This window comes from Onychomys torridus, chromosome 21 (genome assembly GCF_903995425.1).
Source record: "Onychomys torridus chromosome 21, mOncTor1.1, whole genome shotgun sequence".
NCBI classification, from domain to species: Eukaryota; Metazoa; Chordata; class Mammalia; order Rodentia; family Cricetidae; genus Onychomys; species Onychomys torridus.
The window spans coordinates 47829092-47843670 of NC_050463.1; the positions used below are offsets into that span (position 1 = coordinate 47829092).

Genomic DNA, 14579 nt, shown 5'->3' on the forward strand with positions numbered 1-14579 from the left:
TACTCAAAAGTGCTAAAGTTTCTCAGGACCCAAGAAGCCCACCTGTGCTTTCTGCCCAACTATGCCTCTTTAGGGAACTATAGGATGGAGGAAAGGAAGACCAAGACAAAGTCTCAGGCTATCACTGCCATGTAAAACATACATGACACCATCTACACTCAACAAAAGGACAACCAACTTGGCCTTGACAATCCAGACCAGCTTCACCAGCCCCCGTCACACCAGGTGAGGGAGCAAAGGGCTGTGCCCGAGTTCCTGGTCCCTGAGAACTACACCGGAGAGAGACTATTCTCACACAAGTCCACGCAGGTCTCCATGACATTGCATGGGCTCTTACAAACAGGGCGACAGGGAGAAAAATGTGACTGGGGTTGGACACAGTAGACGAAATTTCTGTAAGAAAAACATGGAGTCCCCAAAATCTGGTTCCCAAAATTCTGCTGACTAGAAACATCATCCTTTAACGACAGCGGAAGTCTCTGGAAGCAGCGTGTCCAGGCTGAAGCCAGCATGTGCAGCAGGTGTATAGTTCCTGGAAGTCAAAGGCTACTAAAAGAAGGTGGCCGAGTGATCGGTCTGTCCTGGATTTGGTGAACCCATCCACGGAAGGTAACTAGGTCACACATGACCAGGAGAGCGCACCCAGGCTGCAGGTACACCATGGATGAGGGCACGAGCTTCCTAGCGGGGAAACTTGAGAATGTATCTTCACCACAGCACCAGGCACAGAACAGACTTCAGCGACCACCCCCACCCCCAGCAGAGACTCGGGAAGAAAAGAGATACTCACGGTGCCGTGGGATATGGTCAGGAAGCCATTTTTAACCGAACACTTCCTCTTCTGCCACACTTTTCTGATCCTTAAGGAGACGAGGGGAAATCGGGAGAGATGAGACACTAACCCAGGAGGTAAGGGCACACACTCCCACTGGGCGCCTCGCAGCTAGTCACCTACCCGTCACTCTTCTTGTACAGGTTCCCATTCCGCTCCGTCCCGTGTTCCTTGTTTCCCTGAGGCTGATGTAAGCTGTACGCTGTACTTTGGCGAAGTTGTGAGTCCTACAATTCGGTCAAGAAACTGCTTTTTAATGCATCTTGTTTAAGTCCCAGTTTTTAAAAATGCACTACATAAAAGGAAACATATGCCTAAATGTTTGATTATTACTATAAAATCCCCCCCTCTCATCATATCACACACACACACACACACACACACACAGACAGACAGAGAGAGAGAGAGAGAGAGAGAGAGAGAGAGAGAGAGAGAGAGAGAGAGAGTCTCCACTAAGGAGTTCATAAAAGCCACCCATCAGGCAGTAGAAGGAAATGCCAAACATGGGTATTTCTAGTGTTGGCGCTGGGGGAGGTGAGGGGTCCTCACATGTGGATGACCCCATCCCATCCCAGCTTTTCTGTCTCCCCCTAAACTAAACCACTTCTAAACTGCCTTTGACGAGCCACCTGGGAGGTGAGAGGTTTTATCTTGGACCCTGGCAAGGGCTAGGAGATTCTGTGCCGGTGTCACCTTGGGCAAGAACGCCCTGTGGCGTGCTGGGAAGGACCGCTGCTTGTAATGTGGCCAAAATGAGAAACAAAGCCATCTGGCCTTTCAGCCTCAGTTTCTTTCTTGGACAATGGGTATAAGAGTGTAAATGGACTAAGGACGGATGTGGTCACCTCTGTAAACATCTGTACACAACAGCACTGGTCAAATACTCCCTCCCCTGCCTGGTCAATCTCATGGTGTGTGGATGTGTCTGTGGGGGGTGGGTAGGTGGGTGCACTGATCCTAACTGCTCCAGTCCTGACCAAGAGTTCCACAGTCACAGAGAAGGCTGTCCATGTATGCAGCTGAGACTCCCAGTACATCCACCAGAAGCCAAACTCGAGTAGATGAATTTCTGCGGGCAAGAACTAGTGAGAATTCTCCAGAACCCAGGCCACTGCCCAGTCCTGACAGGTCTCCATCCTACATGGAGAGTAGAAGGAAACAACCAGCCTGTGCTGATTTCTGGCAAATCTGCAGGGACTAAGTGGGGATGTGAAACGCCTGAGAACAGCTCACAACCAGGCGAGAGCTGAGACCTGCCCTTCTCTGTCTACGGTGGATTCAGCCAAGCGAGGATCCACAGCACATAGGAAACAAGAGATACAGTGATATTGAGGGGTTTGCTTAAGGGCCAGGGCCTCTGAAAGCCAGGGTAAAGGCAGAGCAGAAGCCAGCTCTGGTGCCACAGCTCAATCCACGAAGTCCTTGGAGACTAAAGCCAGCCTCCTCCGGGTGGCAAGCGGCTGATCATTCTCAGGGAAACAAAGGTAGCACCCACGAGTGCATGAAAATCAACATAGTCCAAACCAAACAGAGAATAAAAACACCCAAGAACGGAGGGATCAAATGTGCACCCTGCAGGAAGAGTCTCTCAGAGGTAAAGGAGAAAGCTAGGCAAGGACGAGAGAGAGAGAGAGAGAGAGAGAGAGAGAGAGAGAGAGAGAGAGAGAGAGAGAGAGAGAGACAGAGAGAGAGAGAGAGAGACAGAGAGAGAGAGAGACAGAGAGAGAGAGAGACAGAGAGAGAGACAGAGAGAGAGACAGAGAGAGACAGAGATTGATTCGAGGTGAGGGCGCCAGAAGGCAGGAGAGAGCGGAGCAGGCGCTGTGGTCATCATGCAGGGAGGAAGAGGCACGCACTGAGCAGAACCGGCCACGTGGACTCTTCCCAGTTTGGAGTATTTTTGTAATCTGAACTTTAGGGGCCATACCGAAGAAACCACCGCCTCACTTAAGACCATGGTTCTACTTATAAATACATCTTAAGAGCTTTCAAGCTCTTACTCTTCAGGGTTTGTTCTACTTCCAGTAAATTTAAGGTTCCGGAGAGGCGGGGTTTCAAGTCCACCCCACTTCTGATGGTCACACAGCGGTCTCAAGGCCACTCTTCTCCCCACAACTGTGGTGAAGAGTCTACTGACCGTAAATGTACGGTTCCCGTCTGAACTCAATTCTGTCTCACACACCCATGCACATTCCAACACACCACCACAGTGCTGATTGTTACAGCTCCGTGGCCGGTTCTGAAGTCGGGATATGGGGGTTCTCCAACTTGGCTCTTTTTCATGATTGTTTTGACTACTCTGAGCCCTTCTGCACTTTCATAGGAATTTCCGAATCAGCTTGTCAATTTCTGCAAAAACGCAGCTGCGGGATGGGGGTGGGGGGGTGGGGTGGGATGCAGAGGGCACAGAACGGCTGGTAGATCCTTTTGGGAAGTATTTGTTTAACCGTAACACTGTGGCATCTTCCTGCCCACCTGGCACTGGATCCACGAATGCCAGTGTCCGGGTGCTGGCTTTAAACTCCTCACAGGGGCCTGGGGGTGGGGTGGCCTCGGGTCTCACATTCTCCCTAAAGGACGGCACTTTTAAGCCTTAGAAATCTGGAGCAAGGCTGGCTTTCCACCCTTCAAGGAATAACACCGTGGAGGGGAAGGAGAAATACTGCTTGTTCGTTTGGATGACTCTTTATGGGGGACTAAAACTAAACCCATCAAAGACTCATTTGAGCTGGGAGTGGGACACACCTGTAAGCCCAGCACTGGGGGCCCTAAGAGGATCAAGAATTTCAGGCCAGGCTGACCCACAGAGACTCCTCCCATCCCAAGGTGGGGAGGGTACAGACAGATTAACTGCAGACAAAGGCAGCCTGAATGAGGGGCTAGTAGAAGAGAATGAGGCCAGGAGGCCCTCGTGATCGGGGAGTCAAATGGTCAGAACGTCCCGGGCCCATAACTAGGACGGCAGGGCTTGGGGTCAGACAGCAAGACGTAAGGGAGAGAAGAGGTTGGCAGGGAGGGCTGAGGTGTGGCGGGACACGTCGGGCAGTGACGAAGAGCAGCGGAGCTGTCCATTCCGGCTCAGGCACTGAGTGTTAGTGCAGTGGGGTGAGGGGCGCAGCCTCCCCGGTTCACTGCTGCATCTAGGGGCTCAATACTTGAACGAATGAATTGGTCCCTGCTTATCGAGTTAATGAACTTGGCAGAAACGACCTCTCGGCTACCCTAACAATTGCAGAAATGGGCAACATTATTCCTGTCTTGGGGGAGACTGAGGCAGGAGAGGCCTAGATCCTGCCTCTCTCCTGTTGGTAGACGTGTAGACTAAGACTGGGCATTTCTGTTCCACCCAGAACAGTCCTGAATCAGAAACCAGCCCTTCCTGCTCCACCTCTGAGACTGGGACATCTCCTAGCCACCTTCCAAAAGCCCTGGCTCAGAAACCCTGTGGCCAATGGCAGACCTCCATTAGAGCGCTCACACTGCATCCCAAGTTGCCCTTCTCACCCCACTTCCAGATCGTTACTCCGGAGTGGGGAGCGCTACGCCCACCTTATTCTGGTGTGTCTGTGCACAGCTTGAGAAACAAGGACGGAAGGTGCTGGGCACATCTTCCTCCCACCGTGGCAGACAAGACCGGGGCAGGCTTGCTCAGGACTCGGCCAGCCGCAAGCTAGTGTTGAGCATGATAAAGTCACAAGTCCAGATGGAAAATCCAGAGTCAGAAAGAGTCTGCTGCTTGACAAGCCAACTGATCCACCACAGGCTACTGGACTGGGACACTTGAAAAGGGGAGGCAGAGATGTGTGTGTGTGTGTGTGTGTGTGTGTGTGTGAGAGAGAGAGAGACACAGAGACAGAGAGACAGAGAGACAGAGAGAGAGAGACAGAGAGAGAGAGAGACCCTGCAGGACCACATGAGAGAGAGAGACAGAGAGAGAGAGAGAGACCCTGCAGGACCACATGAGAGAGAGAGACAGAGAGAGACAGAGAGAAAGAGAGAGAGACAGAGAGAGAGAGATCCTGCAGGACCACATGAGAGAGAGAGACAGAGAGAGAGACCCTGCAGGACCACATTTAAATTCTCATTATCAGTGGCCCCACAGCAGGCCCACCCCTTGTGGACCTCCCTGAGATGGGTGCATGGAGATGGAGATGCACCCAGGACGCAGACCATAGAAGATAAGAGGGATTGACGGAAAGCGCAGGCAGCATCCAGCAGCACTGGAGGCATTAGGAATTGAACCTAGAGCCTTGTGCATGCTAGCAAGGGCTCTACTACTGAGCTGCACCCTTGGCCGCCTTTTTTTGGAGGGTGGGGCGGGGGAGTCTCACTATGTAGTCCTAGCTGGCCTGTCATTCACTCTGTAGATCAGGCTGGTCTTGAACCCACTGAGATCCCCAGCTTCTGCCTCCCCAGTGCTGGGATTACAGACATGCATCACCACGCCTGGCTAACTTATTTTGAAGCACGTTCTCGTGTCCTTGTCCAGGATGGACTTGAATTTGCTCTGCAGCCAAAGCAGGCCTTGAACTTGGGATCCTTACTTCCTCAACCTCCCAAGAAGCTGGGGTTACAGGGGAGTGCTAATCAGAGCCAGCTGGAGAAAGGATCTGTCCCCCCCCCAAAAATCAAGCATGGGATGGGGCACAGATACAGGTATTCACCACTCAGTTCACATTTTCTCTAAGTCTGAGGTTCTTCAGGATAGAAAGATCCACCAAAAGTATCCTCTCCAGAAAGAAACAATATAACCAGGGAGGTGTGAGGGACACCAGGAGAAAGGCTGGGACTCCAAACGGAAGTATAGCCACAGGGTGGTAAAGAAAAGCAGCTGGCATCCACCTACTGATGGCTGCATTCCGTACTGAATTAGGCGAGATTCACAGAGGGAGGCAGGACACTACCACTCCTACCAACCAAAAAGGCACGGTCTGTGGGCCCCTGCTTGAACTTCCACATCATTCTCTACTACACAGGCAGAGTCAGAATTGTCACAGTGCTGCTGAAATCCTGCCAGCACCTCAGCTTCCTGAGCCTCTGAGTCGCAGAGGAGAATCCAACCAAAGGGAAGCAGACTACTGCAGCCGTGCCCAGATATTGCAGGAAAAGACGGAACCCCAGCACAAAGATCACTTAAAAATATGGAAGATCCGAGTTCTTGGCATTTGTTAATTAGGCACTACTGTGTCTGTAGACTGTCCCACGCACAAACTGAGCATCAGCACCAAAAAGCAATCAACCCAAGAGACATCCTCACAACCAAGGGAGTGGAGGAGAACCTGGCCTGATAGGAGTCACAAAGTCAGGGGAAAGAAAGGAGGTTCAGTTGACACCCCCCTGTGCCACTGGAGCAAACTGACTGGTTAGTCCCGTCTGTGTCGCCAAGCCTTCTACCTTGGCAGATCCATCGGTAACAGCTCTCCCATGAAGCCAGTTTCCCCAGACCTCAAATTCTGCACAGCCAGACCCATCACAGTCTCTGCATCCCAAGGGCTGCCAACCCAGCCACGCCTCCTCATTTTCAACTGCGTTACTTCTGGATTACAGCCTCCTCAAGACAAAAACAGCTCTCTGCCATTCACACCAGTGCTCTGGAGAGCAGCCACTTCAGGGCGCTCAGGCTCTCCAATCACAGGCTTGCACTTTCTGCACTAGGAAAGGTCACCACGCTGTGGGTAATCGCTCGCAAAGCGGCACTGTGGAGAAGGCGCTCATGGGCAGCCCTGCTGAGAAAGGGCTCCGCGTGGGCCAGAAGGGGAGGTGTAAACTAAACTTGGGGATTTTCCATTTCACTCATCTTATGCATCCAAATTCTACGGTCTCTTTAGGAAAACCATCTACTACAGTGAACAGGGGACGTTAAGAGCTGAAACGAAGTAGCCACTAAGCTATATGAAGAAATATCTATGAACGAAGCATGCGAAACTCTGCAGTTTGTGAAAATACTAGGTACTTACTCTCCTAGACTTCGGTCACCAAAGGTTAGTGCATTTGGGAGAAAAACAACAAGATTCAGTTACAGTCCAAGAACCAGGCTTTGTTAAGTAGTTATCTAAATTTACTGAAAAGGAAGAGGATTTACGTTAAATTCCCCTTATATCCCACCACTCAGAGGCTGAGGCAGGAGGATCACCTGAGCCTATGAGTTCAGGGCAAACCTCAACAATGGACTAGAGATAAAGTTACTCACTATAATACCAAAGCCACATTACTATCACTTGGTGATGTGTGGGGACACAAAGATATCACCATACCCACGGAACGATGGACAGGAACCCCAGTGGCTTGATACTGGAGGGAGTCATGTAGAAAGTTAACTCTTCTTATCTTTCTTTCTTTTTTTAATATTTTATGTCTTGAGTGCTCTATGTATATACTTGCACACCAGAAGAGAGCATCAGGTCCTGTTATAGATGGTTGTGAGCTACCATGTAGGTGCTGGGAATTGAACTCAGGACTTCTGAAGAGTAGACGGTGCTCTTAACCACTGAGCTATCTCTCCAGTCCCAACTCTTATCTTTAAAAAAGCATTGCTGTTGTTATTAGTGTGTGACACGCATCTGTGAGAGTGGGCATTATTACTATTATTATTATTATTATTATTATTACTATTACTGGTGTTTGTGTGACATGCACCTGTGAGAGTGGGTATTATGATTATTAAGTAGTAATAGTGTGTGATATGTACCTGTGAGAGTGGACATTACTATTATTATTATTATTACTATTATTATTATTATTGTTATTATTATTATTAGTGTTTGTGTGACATGCACCTGTGAGAGTGAGCATTATTATTAGTATTATTACTACTACTGTTACTATTTATTATTGGTGTTTGTGTGACACGCACCTGTCAGAGTGGGCATGCAGGTTCCATGACAACTGTTTTTAGCTGGCTCCTTCCTTCCACTGTCCTACCTGGGACTTGAACTCGGGCATCTGGCTTATGCATTTTTACCCTCTTACCACCTCTTTTCTCTTTTCTCATCTTTTATTTGATGTGTTGTTGTTGTTGTTGTTTTGTTTGTTTTCCCAGAGTTGAGAACTGAACCCAGGGCCCAAGCGCTCTACCACTGAGCTAAATCCCCAACCCCTCTTTCATTTGATTTTTACACAAGGCATCACAACACAGTCCAGTCTGGCCTGGAATTCACTGCGTAGTGCCAGCTGGCCTCAGACTCCGGTCCTCCTGCCTCAGCGCCCTAGTGCTGGGATTATAAGCACGTGCCACCACACCAGCTGAACTCCTCACAGACAGAACAGTCCCGGGCTTTACGGGAACCTGCTCTGTCCCTACTCCACAGACGGGGAGAGTTCACACACAGCAGGGAAATCACCGAGTCCGGGGACAGAACCTAGGGTATAAATGTGACAAACTGAGAAGCTCCCAGGAACTGTTGCAAGAAAAGCGTCACACCTGGCCGCTCAGGCCCACGGTGGTCGCTGTCCCTAGAAGCAAATATCCTAAAATAGACAGCCTTGTAAAACTAAAATTTAAAAGGCAAAAGACATTTTAGGCTGATAGACACGGTCCCAGAGGGGACTGTAAGCCCCGGGTAGACACAGACATCATATTCCTCAGCCTAGAGCTTCTAAGGCATTGGGGGGTTGGGGGGGGTAATGGTGATCCTCCAATCTTAAATCCCCTCACCTCTTTCTGTTCGACCTGTAGCGCTGACTTCAGAATATCCCGAAGCTGCATCAGCTGCCGCCGTTCCTCGTCCTGGGCTTGTTTGATCTTTGAAAAGCCAACGGAAGCAGAGAAAAGTTAAGGCTCAGGTACACGTAGATGCTGCAGGTCATGGTGTTTCCACAAGCAGGCACGTGTGAGGGTGGCCTGGTCACACCACCACCCCTCGGGACCACAGGGCCAGTTCAGGGACAGCACAGTATGCATGCACAAGGTCACAGACACGGGCCCCGAACGGTGGCACCACCACGCAAGAAGAAGGCTACTCACCGTGTGGAGATCTGTGGAGAGCGTTTCAATGGAGGGCTTGAGGCTTTCGACGGCTTTCAGGCCATCCTGGAAAAAACTGGAGGGGAGAGAAAGCAGAGGGGCTGCACGTCACGGGGGAGAAAGCCGTTAGACGTAAGACCATTTGAGGGAAGGCGGCTGGGTAGGATGTGATTCCTGGAGGAACAGAACCGTGCATGATCCGGCAAAACCAGAATAAAACGACAAAATTGTAAATGAACAGGAAAGGAATTACAACAAGCCTGAGCATTTCCCCCCATATGAAAGGAGACCTGATTTTCCAGTTAATAAATGGGAACTAGACTAGATTCTCTGGACAGTGGCAGTGAGGGCCTGGATGCCAAAAAGCCAAAGGGTGCAGACCGGAGTAACTACTAGAGAATTCTCACAGGAAACAGTTACGTGGGGACCTGTACAAGAGAGAAACCTGGCAACTTTGACACACATGAATGGCCGCGCTCCATCAGTACCGCAGCAAAGCATGGTGGTTTTTTTAAAGGTTAGATGGCAAGAGGGATCTCCCTAAAGCTAGGGACTCCAGGCTGTGAGGTCACTTAAGTCAAAGGATTCCGGAAACGTAGCAAAGTTGCTAGTCTTCGGCACAGCCCCAAAGCATGGCGGTCAGTCTTCACCGTCAACCTGACTGGACTGAGGATCACCGAGGAGACTCGCATCTGGGGCTGTGTGCAAGGGCATTTCTTCCCAGAGAGGCTGAACCAAGCAGGGAAGGCCAACAGAGATGTGAATGGCACCATCCCGTGCGCTGGGGTCCCGGACGGAATAAAAAGGAGAAAGCAGCTGAAGGCCAGCACTCCTCTACCTGCTTCCCGACACCGTGTGACCAGCCACCTCGGCTGCGACCTTGCCCTCTGGCAGACTCCATGTTCATGCGCCACGAGCCTTCGAGCATGCTTTTATTGACTATTTTATCACAACAATAAAAGTAACTAATGCACCCTGTTGTGAGCATAGAAAAGGCTGCCCGGAGGTTTGGGGGAATGCACTCGCTTTAAAGCCTGACAACCAGAACTCAACCCTTCCCAAGAAACCTACAGAAAACACCAGATGTCAGATGTGGTGCTCATCCCTAATCCCAGCACTCTTACTGTGAGAAGGGACGTGATACAAGAGAACTGTCTAGAAGCACATACAGCGGCACTATGGAGGACAGAACTGGTTCCCAAAGGTGACTTCTGACCTCAGGGCCACCCCATGGCACGCACGTATCACATAGCCCCCCCCCACACACACACACAAATTCAAAAATAAATAATAAAAATCTGGGGAAGAGAAGAGAGTGACCTGGGTCTCACACACATGTTCACCTAGGTGGTGATTCTTTTTTCCCTTTAAATTCACCAATGATCCCGTGGGACTCTTTTATACTAAGTGTGGCACAGAACGGAAGGGTCATGAAAACAATGTAGCCTGTCAGTCAACTTAGTGATGAGACGTGGATGGGCGGACACGGACACACACACACACACACACACACACACACACACACACACACACACACACACGCTCGCACATACACACACACCGTGTTTGCTATAGACCATGACATGAAGCTAACAGGACCTACTGAGGCCAGACTGCTGGAACACGCTCATCTCACTCTTTAGATACACACATAGTTACTGCACATTCTTGACTTATCTGGGTTTTGTTTTCTGAACACAGAATATGCTTCTGGATTAGCAGTTAAGTCCCCATGTCAGTGTGATCTGTCCAGATATTTGTAGCCAGAACTAGTGCAAACATGCCAGGTCCCCTGCCCTCTCTGGGCTTCCTAAATTGAAATCTTGAAGAACTGAAGAGTCACAGGAACCAGAAAGAGACTGGGCTGCTCCTGTTGTGAGGTCGCGTGATCGCCATGCTTTTGTTACAGATTTTCTGTACGTAATGCTTTCCTTGGTCACTCCAAATGTAGGTAGGTCACAAGAGAGAAAGGAAGAGATAAACCTGAGGGACAGAGACCGCAAGTACAGGAAAGGGGGGAATATGGCTGCCCGTGAGGGCGCGTACCTGGGGAGGACAGGTGTACAGCCCTAGGCACCTCTGCGGCTTGGTAACCCTCCCTGGGGTAGATGAGAGCGCCAGAGTGTAGTCAAGGTCTCGGGAACCTGGCTTGCACACACACACACACACACACACACACACACACACACACACACACACACGTTTCCTGGAGGGCACACTCAGGAGAGTGATCCAAACTTAGGCTAAAAGCGTAGTTTTCATCTTTGTCCAATTTAGGGATCGACCTGTAACACCCCCTGCCCCTAACTCCTGCTCTGACTTTCAAACTTAATATTCTGACCCGCCCCTTGAAATCCCACCCCTTGGCACTGCCCTGTGTCCTGATGTAAAAACCTCGTTCTAAGGAAAAACTCCTCCTCTTCCTCTCTCTTCCGCTTTTCATCCCACGAGTGAGGTGCACACCCTCAACCTCTCTCTTCTCTTCCCTCTCTCTTCTCTCTCTCTCTCTCCCTCTCTCTTCTTCTCTCTCTTTCCTATCCTTCTCTTCATCTCTCTACTATAATAAACTCTCCACGTGAATGCAGCATCTGGGTTGTGAATTACTGGCTGCTGCAGCCATGCCTGCATGGGTTACATCTGCCCAGCATGTTTCCCTCCACTTGTGGGATACCCTCGCACACCCCAATCCTCCCCCCCCCCCCCCCCCCACGCACACAATAATTCATAACACAAGTTCCCATCTGTCTGTGCCCTCCTTACGGAGGAGGCCAGGTTGGTGCCACAGCATCTTTAAAGATAAGGAGCTGGAAGACTTCTTCAGAAGCCCTCATCAGTCACTGTGACATTCACAGGTGTGTGTCCCCTGGGAAAGTTCCCTAAAGCCTGCTGGCATTTTTCCAAGCCTTTACCATTAATGTTACCAAGTCAGACATTTTCTAGCCGGTTCAACCAGACTTTCAGGCCTTGAAAACAGGACTATGTAGATGCAATCTTCAGGCCTCTCCTGGACCTCACACTGTGCCAATCACCTCACGCTCACGCTACCATCACATCAGGACAGGTGCCCCATCTGTTGAGGATCTGCCCATGGTACCCACCCCTTCCTGGCATGAAAGCCAACTCCTCCACAGATCCTGTTCCCAAGCCTCATCAACGCAATATCCCAAGTCCTTCAGGCAGTAGATGACCTTCATTGCTCTGAGCAGTATGTTCTCAATGCACAAGGCAATTCAACACACACTTCCACCTTGCAGAGAGTCACGGCACCTTTTAGTTACTGTTTCAAGGGCTGCCTACTTCTATCGTCTATTACAGAACAGCATCCTCTCTGTCCAGCAGCAGAAGACAAATCCTCAGCTGCTCCAGGGATGCAATTCCTGTCTTTATACGAAATCAAACAACAAAAAATGATGTATTCTTCGAAATACTTTTTTAAAAAAGCACTACAAAATGCAACAAGCAAAAATGAATTTAAAAAGCAAATTTAAGGTGTGTGTAAGTCGTTCTGAAGATCTAGATGCCACATAGAAGACAGCTGTGGTGAGGAAGCTGTGAGACCAGGACATCTGAGGTGGGAGTGTGAAGGACTTCACATCATGCAGAACGCACATGACCTCAGGCTCCCAGGGTCCAAAAGCCAAGCCTCTCAGGCTTTGTTTTTTCTCTCAAGTACGAATTAAACCGTGTGAGGACACAACCCCCACCCCCATACACCAGCACTCAACCAAGGAGGAAATGGGAAGATTCATATTTTAGAAGGTTATTGAGCTCAGGTCCATAACAGGTCAAGTAATTCACTTTCCACAGTGGTCTGTTGCTACCCAACTGACAGTTTATGCAAAATAAAATAGAAAAGGGAAATCTGAGAATAACTTTTTCCTAAAAATAAAAACTCAACAAGGAAGCAACCCACTTCCTTCGCAGCCTGGCAACCGGGTTATGGGGACGGAGCAGGTGATCTGCTCAGCAGTCTTTGCACTTTGAGTCTGGGTGTGTGTGCAGGGAAACCACTTTAAAAATTCTAGACATTCCAGGTCCTCTCGACCTGGGACCTGGACCAGACTTTCTCCCCCCACCCCCCGCCCCCCAGCTGAGGATCGAACCCAGGGCCTTAGGCAATCGCTCCACCACTAAGCTAAATCCCCAACCCCCCTGGACCAGTCTTTCCCAGCACGTGTTCCACCTGATCATGAGCGTGGAGTCACCACAGCCGCACAGAAAATCAACAGCTAAGCAGCCTGGGGCGAGCACACAAGGCCCTGTTGCATGTCCGTGGCTGGTCCACACGGCACCCCTGGACATGGGAATGAATAAAGATGGCAGCTGGGAGCACACGGAGGGAGCTGCAGAGGCAAGAAGACCAGGCTTGATGGATTCCATTGGGGCTGCTGCTCATGAACCAGGTGTGTCTCCCCACACACAGGAGAAGCCAGAGGACATTCCAGGCGAGGGAAGAGGGAACAAAGTGTGGGTGGTGACACCAGCCCCAGGCAAAGCCCATTCCGGGGGAGGTAAATAAACAGGTGTGGCAACTTGACCTCTGAAGGATTTTTCTCAAACAGCTTCACTTTCCACTCAGCTGTGACCAGTCCAACCACGCTAGCAGCAGCATCCTAGACTACTCTATGGCAGTCCATTGTCCGAGGCCATCTTTAAATAACGTGATCTGTTTAACTTGATGTGGATGTGTGTGTGTGTGTGCCTGAGTGTATGTATGTGCACCATGTGCCTGCAGGAACCTTCGGAGGTCAGGAGAGGAGTCAGATCCCCTGGAACTAGAGTTACAGATGGTTGAGAGCTGCTGAAAAGCCATCTTGAGTCCTCTAGACGAGCAGGCGGCGCTCTTAACTGCTGAACCACCTCTCCAGCCTTCAGAACACTTCCGCAAACATCCGATTCCTATGTCCAACTCCCCAACCACATCCCTTTATCTCAGCACCTCGCATAAAAGCCTTATATAAACACCAACTCCACCAACGTCTACCAGATGAGTGAGTGAAGAAGCCACGGGTGTGTGAAGAAGCCACGGGTGTGTACTTATACCAGTGGTCAGGGCCTGAGGACAGCAACAGGAACCCTGTGGTAGGCTGACGTCCACAGCAAAGCTAAGTGCCCAGACCATGAAGATTCTCTTTCTTTCTTATTGACTTTCGAAGACCAGCAAGGTATGAAAGTACTGTCTTAATATAATATATCAAATCAATGCTGTTTCCCTTCTCTTTCAAAACCCAACACAATCTGGGATCATGGGTCAGACCAAAATATACTTGACAATTATTGTCAATTTTAAAATACTGTATCCACACTTGTATTTTTTTATTGAGACACGACCTCAAGCTGTAAGACTGCTCTTTGGAAGTGTACACTGCTGTAGATTTCAGAATACTGACAGTGCTCTGCAATCAGAACATTCCTGTTACGTCCAAAAGCAAGAGCACCCCCATGAGTCAGGACCCAAATCTTCCTTTCCTGTGGTAACTGCTTAAGCAGCTTTCTGTCTGTAAAGGTGCTTTGACCCTGACTTGTGGTTGGCATTCTGGCCAGCCTCTTGGGGACCCACCCTGTGTCCTGATGTAAAGCCCCCTTTAAGGAAAAACCCCTCCCTTCCTCTTCCCTTTCCTCCCTTTCTTGACATGAGGTGTGAATGCCTCTGCCTTCCCTCTCCCCCACTCTCCCTCTCTCCCTCTCTCCCTCTCTCTCTCTATTGTAATGAAGTCTCCACGCAGATGCTGTGTCTGCACGGTATAAGTGACTTCCCACTGAGGCACACGGCATGTCTCCCTC

The 14579-nt window shown here is 50.0% G+C and overlaps 1 protein-coding gene across 9 annotated transcripts in view; it reads right to left on the reverse strand.

Annotated features, from left to right (window-relative positions):
- Window positions 1–14579, reverse strand: part of Asap2 (ArfGAP with SH3 domain, ankyrin repeat and PH domain 2) — a 155922-nt gene that overhangs the window by 47953 nt on the left and 93390 nt on the right. For 5 of the 9 annotated variants that reach the window (XM_036170343.1, XM_036170337.1, XM_036170341.1 and 2 more), the window contains exons 8-12: window positions 8796–8871; window positions 8487–8573; window positions 6790–6798; window positions 956–1059; window positions 791–860 (exon numbers count right to left, since the gene is read on the reverse strand). In XM_036170343.1, the coding sequence (XP_036026236.1) occupies window positions 791–860; window positions 956–1059; window positions 6790–6798; window positions 8487–8573; window positions 8796–8871 (346 nt within the window). Of the gene's footprint in view, window positions 1–790; window positions 861–955; window positions 1060–6789; window positions 6799–8486; window positions 8574–8795; window positions 8872–14579 lie in introns of those variants that run through there. The other 4 variants (XM_036170344.1, XM_036170340.1, XM_036170339.1 and 1 more) reach the window with 2 other exon arrangements.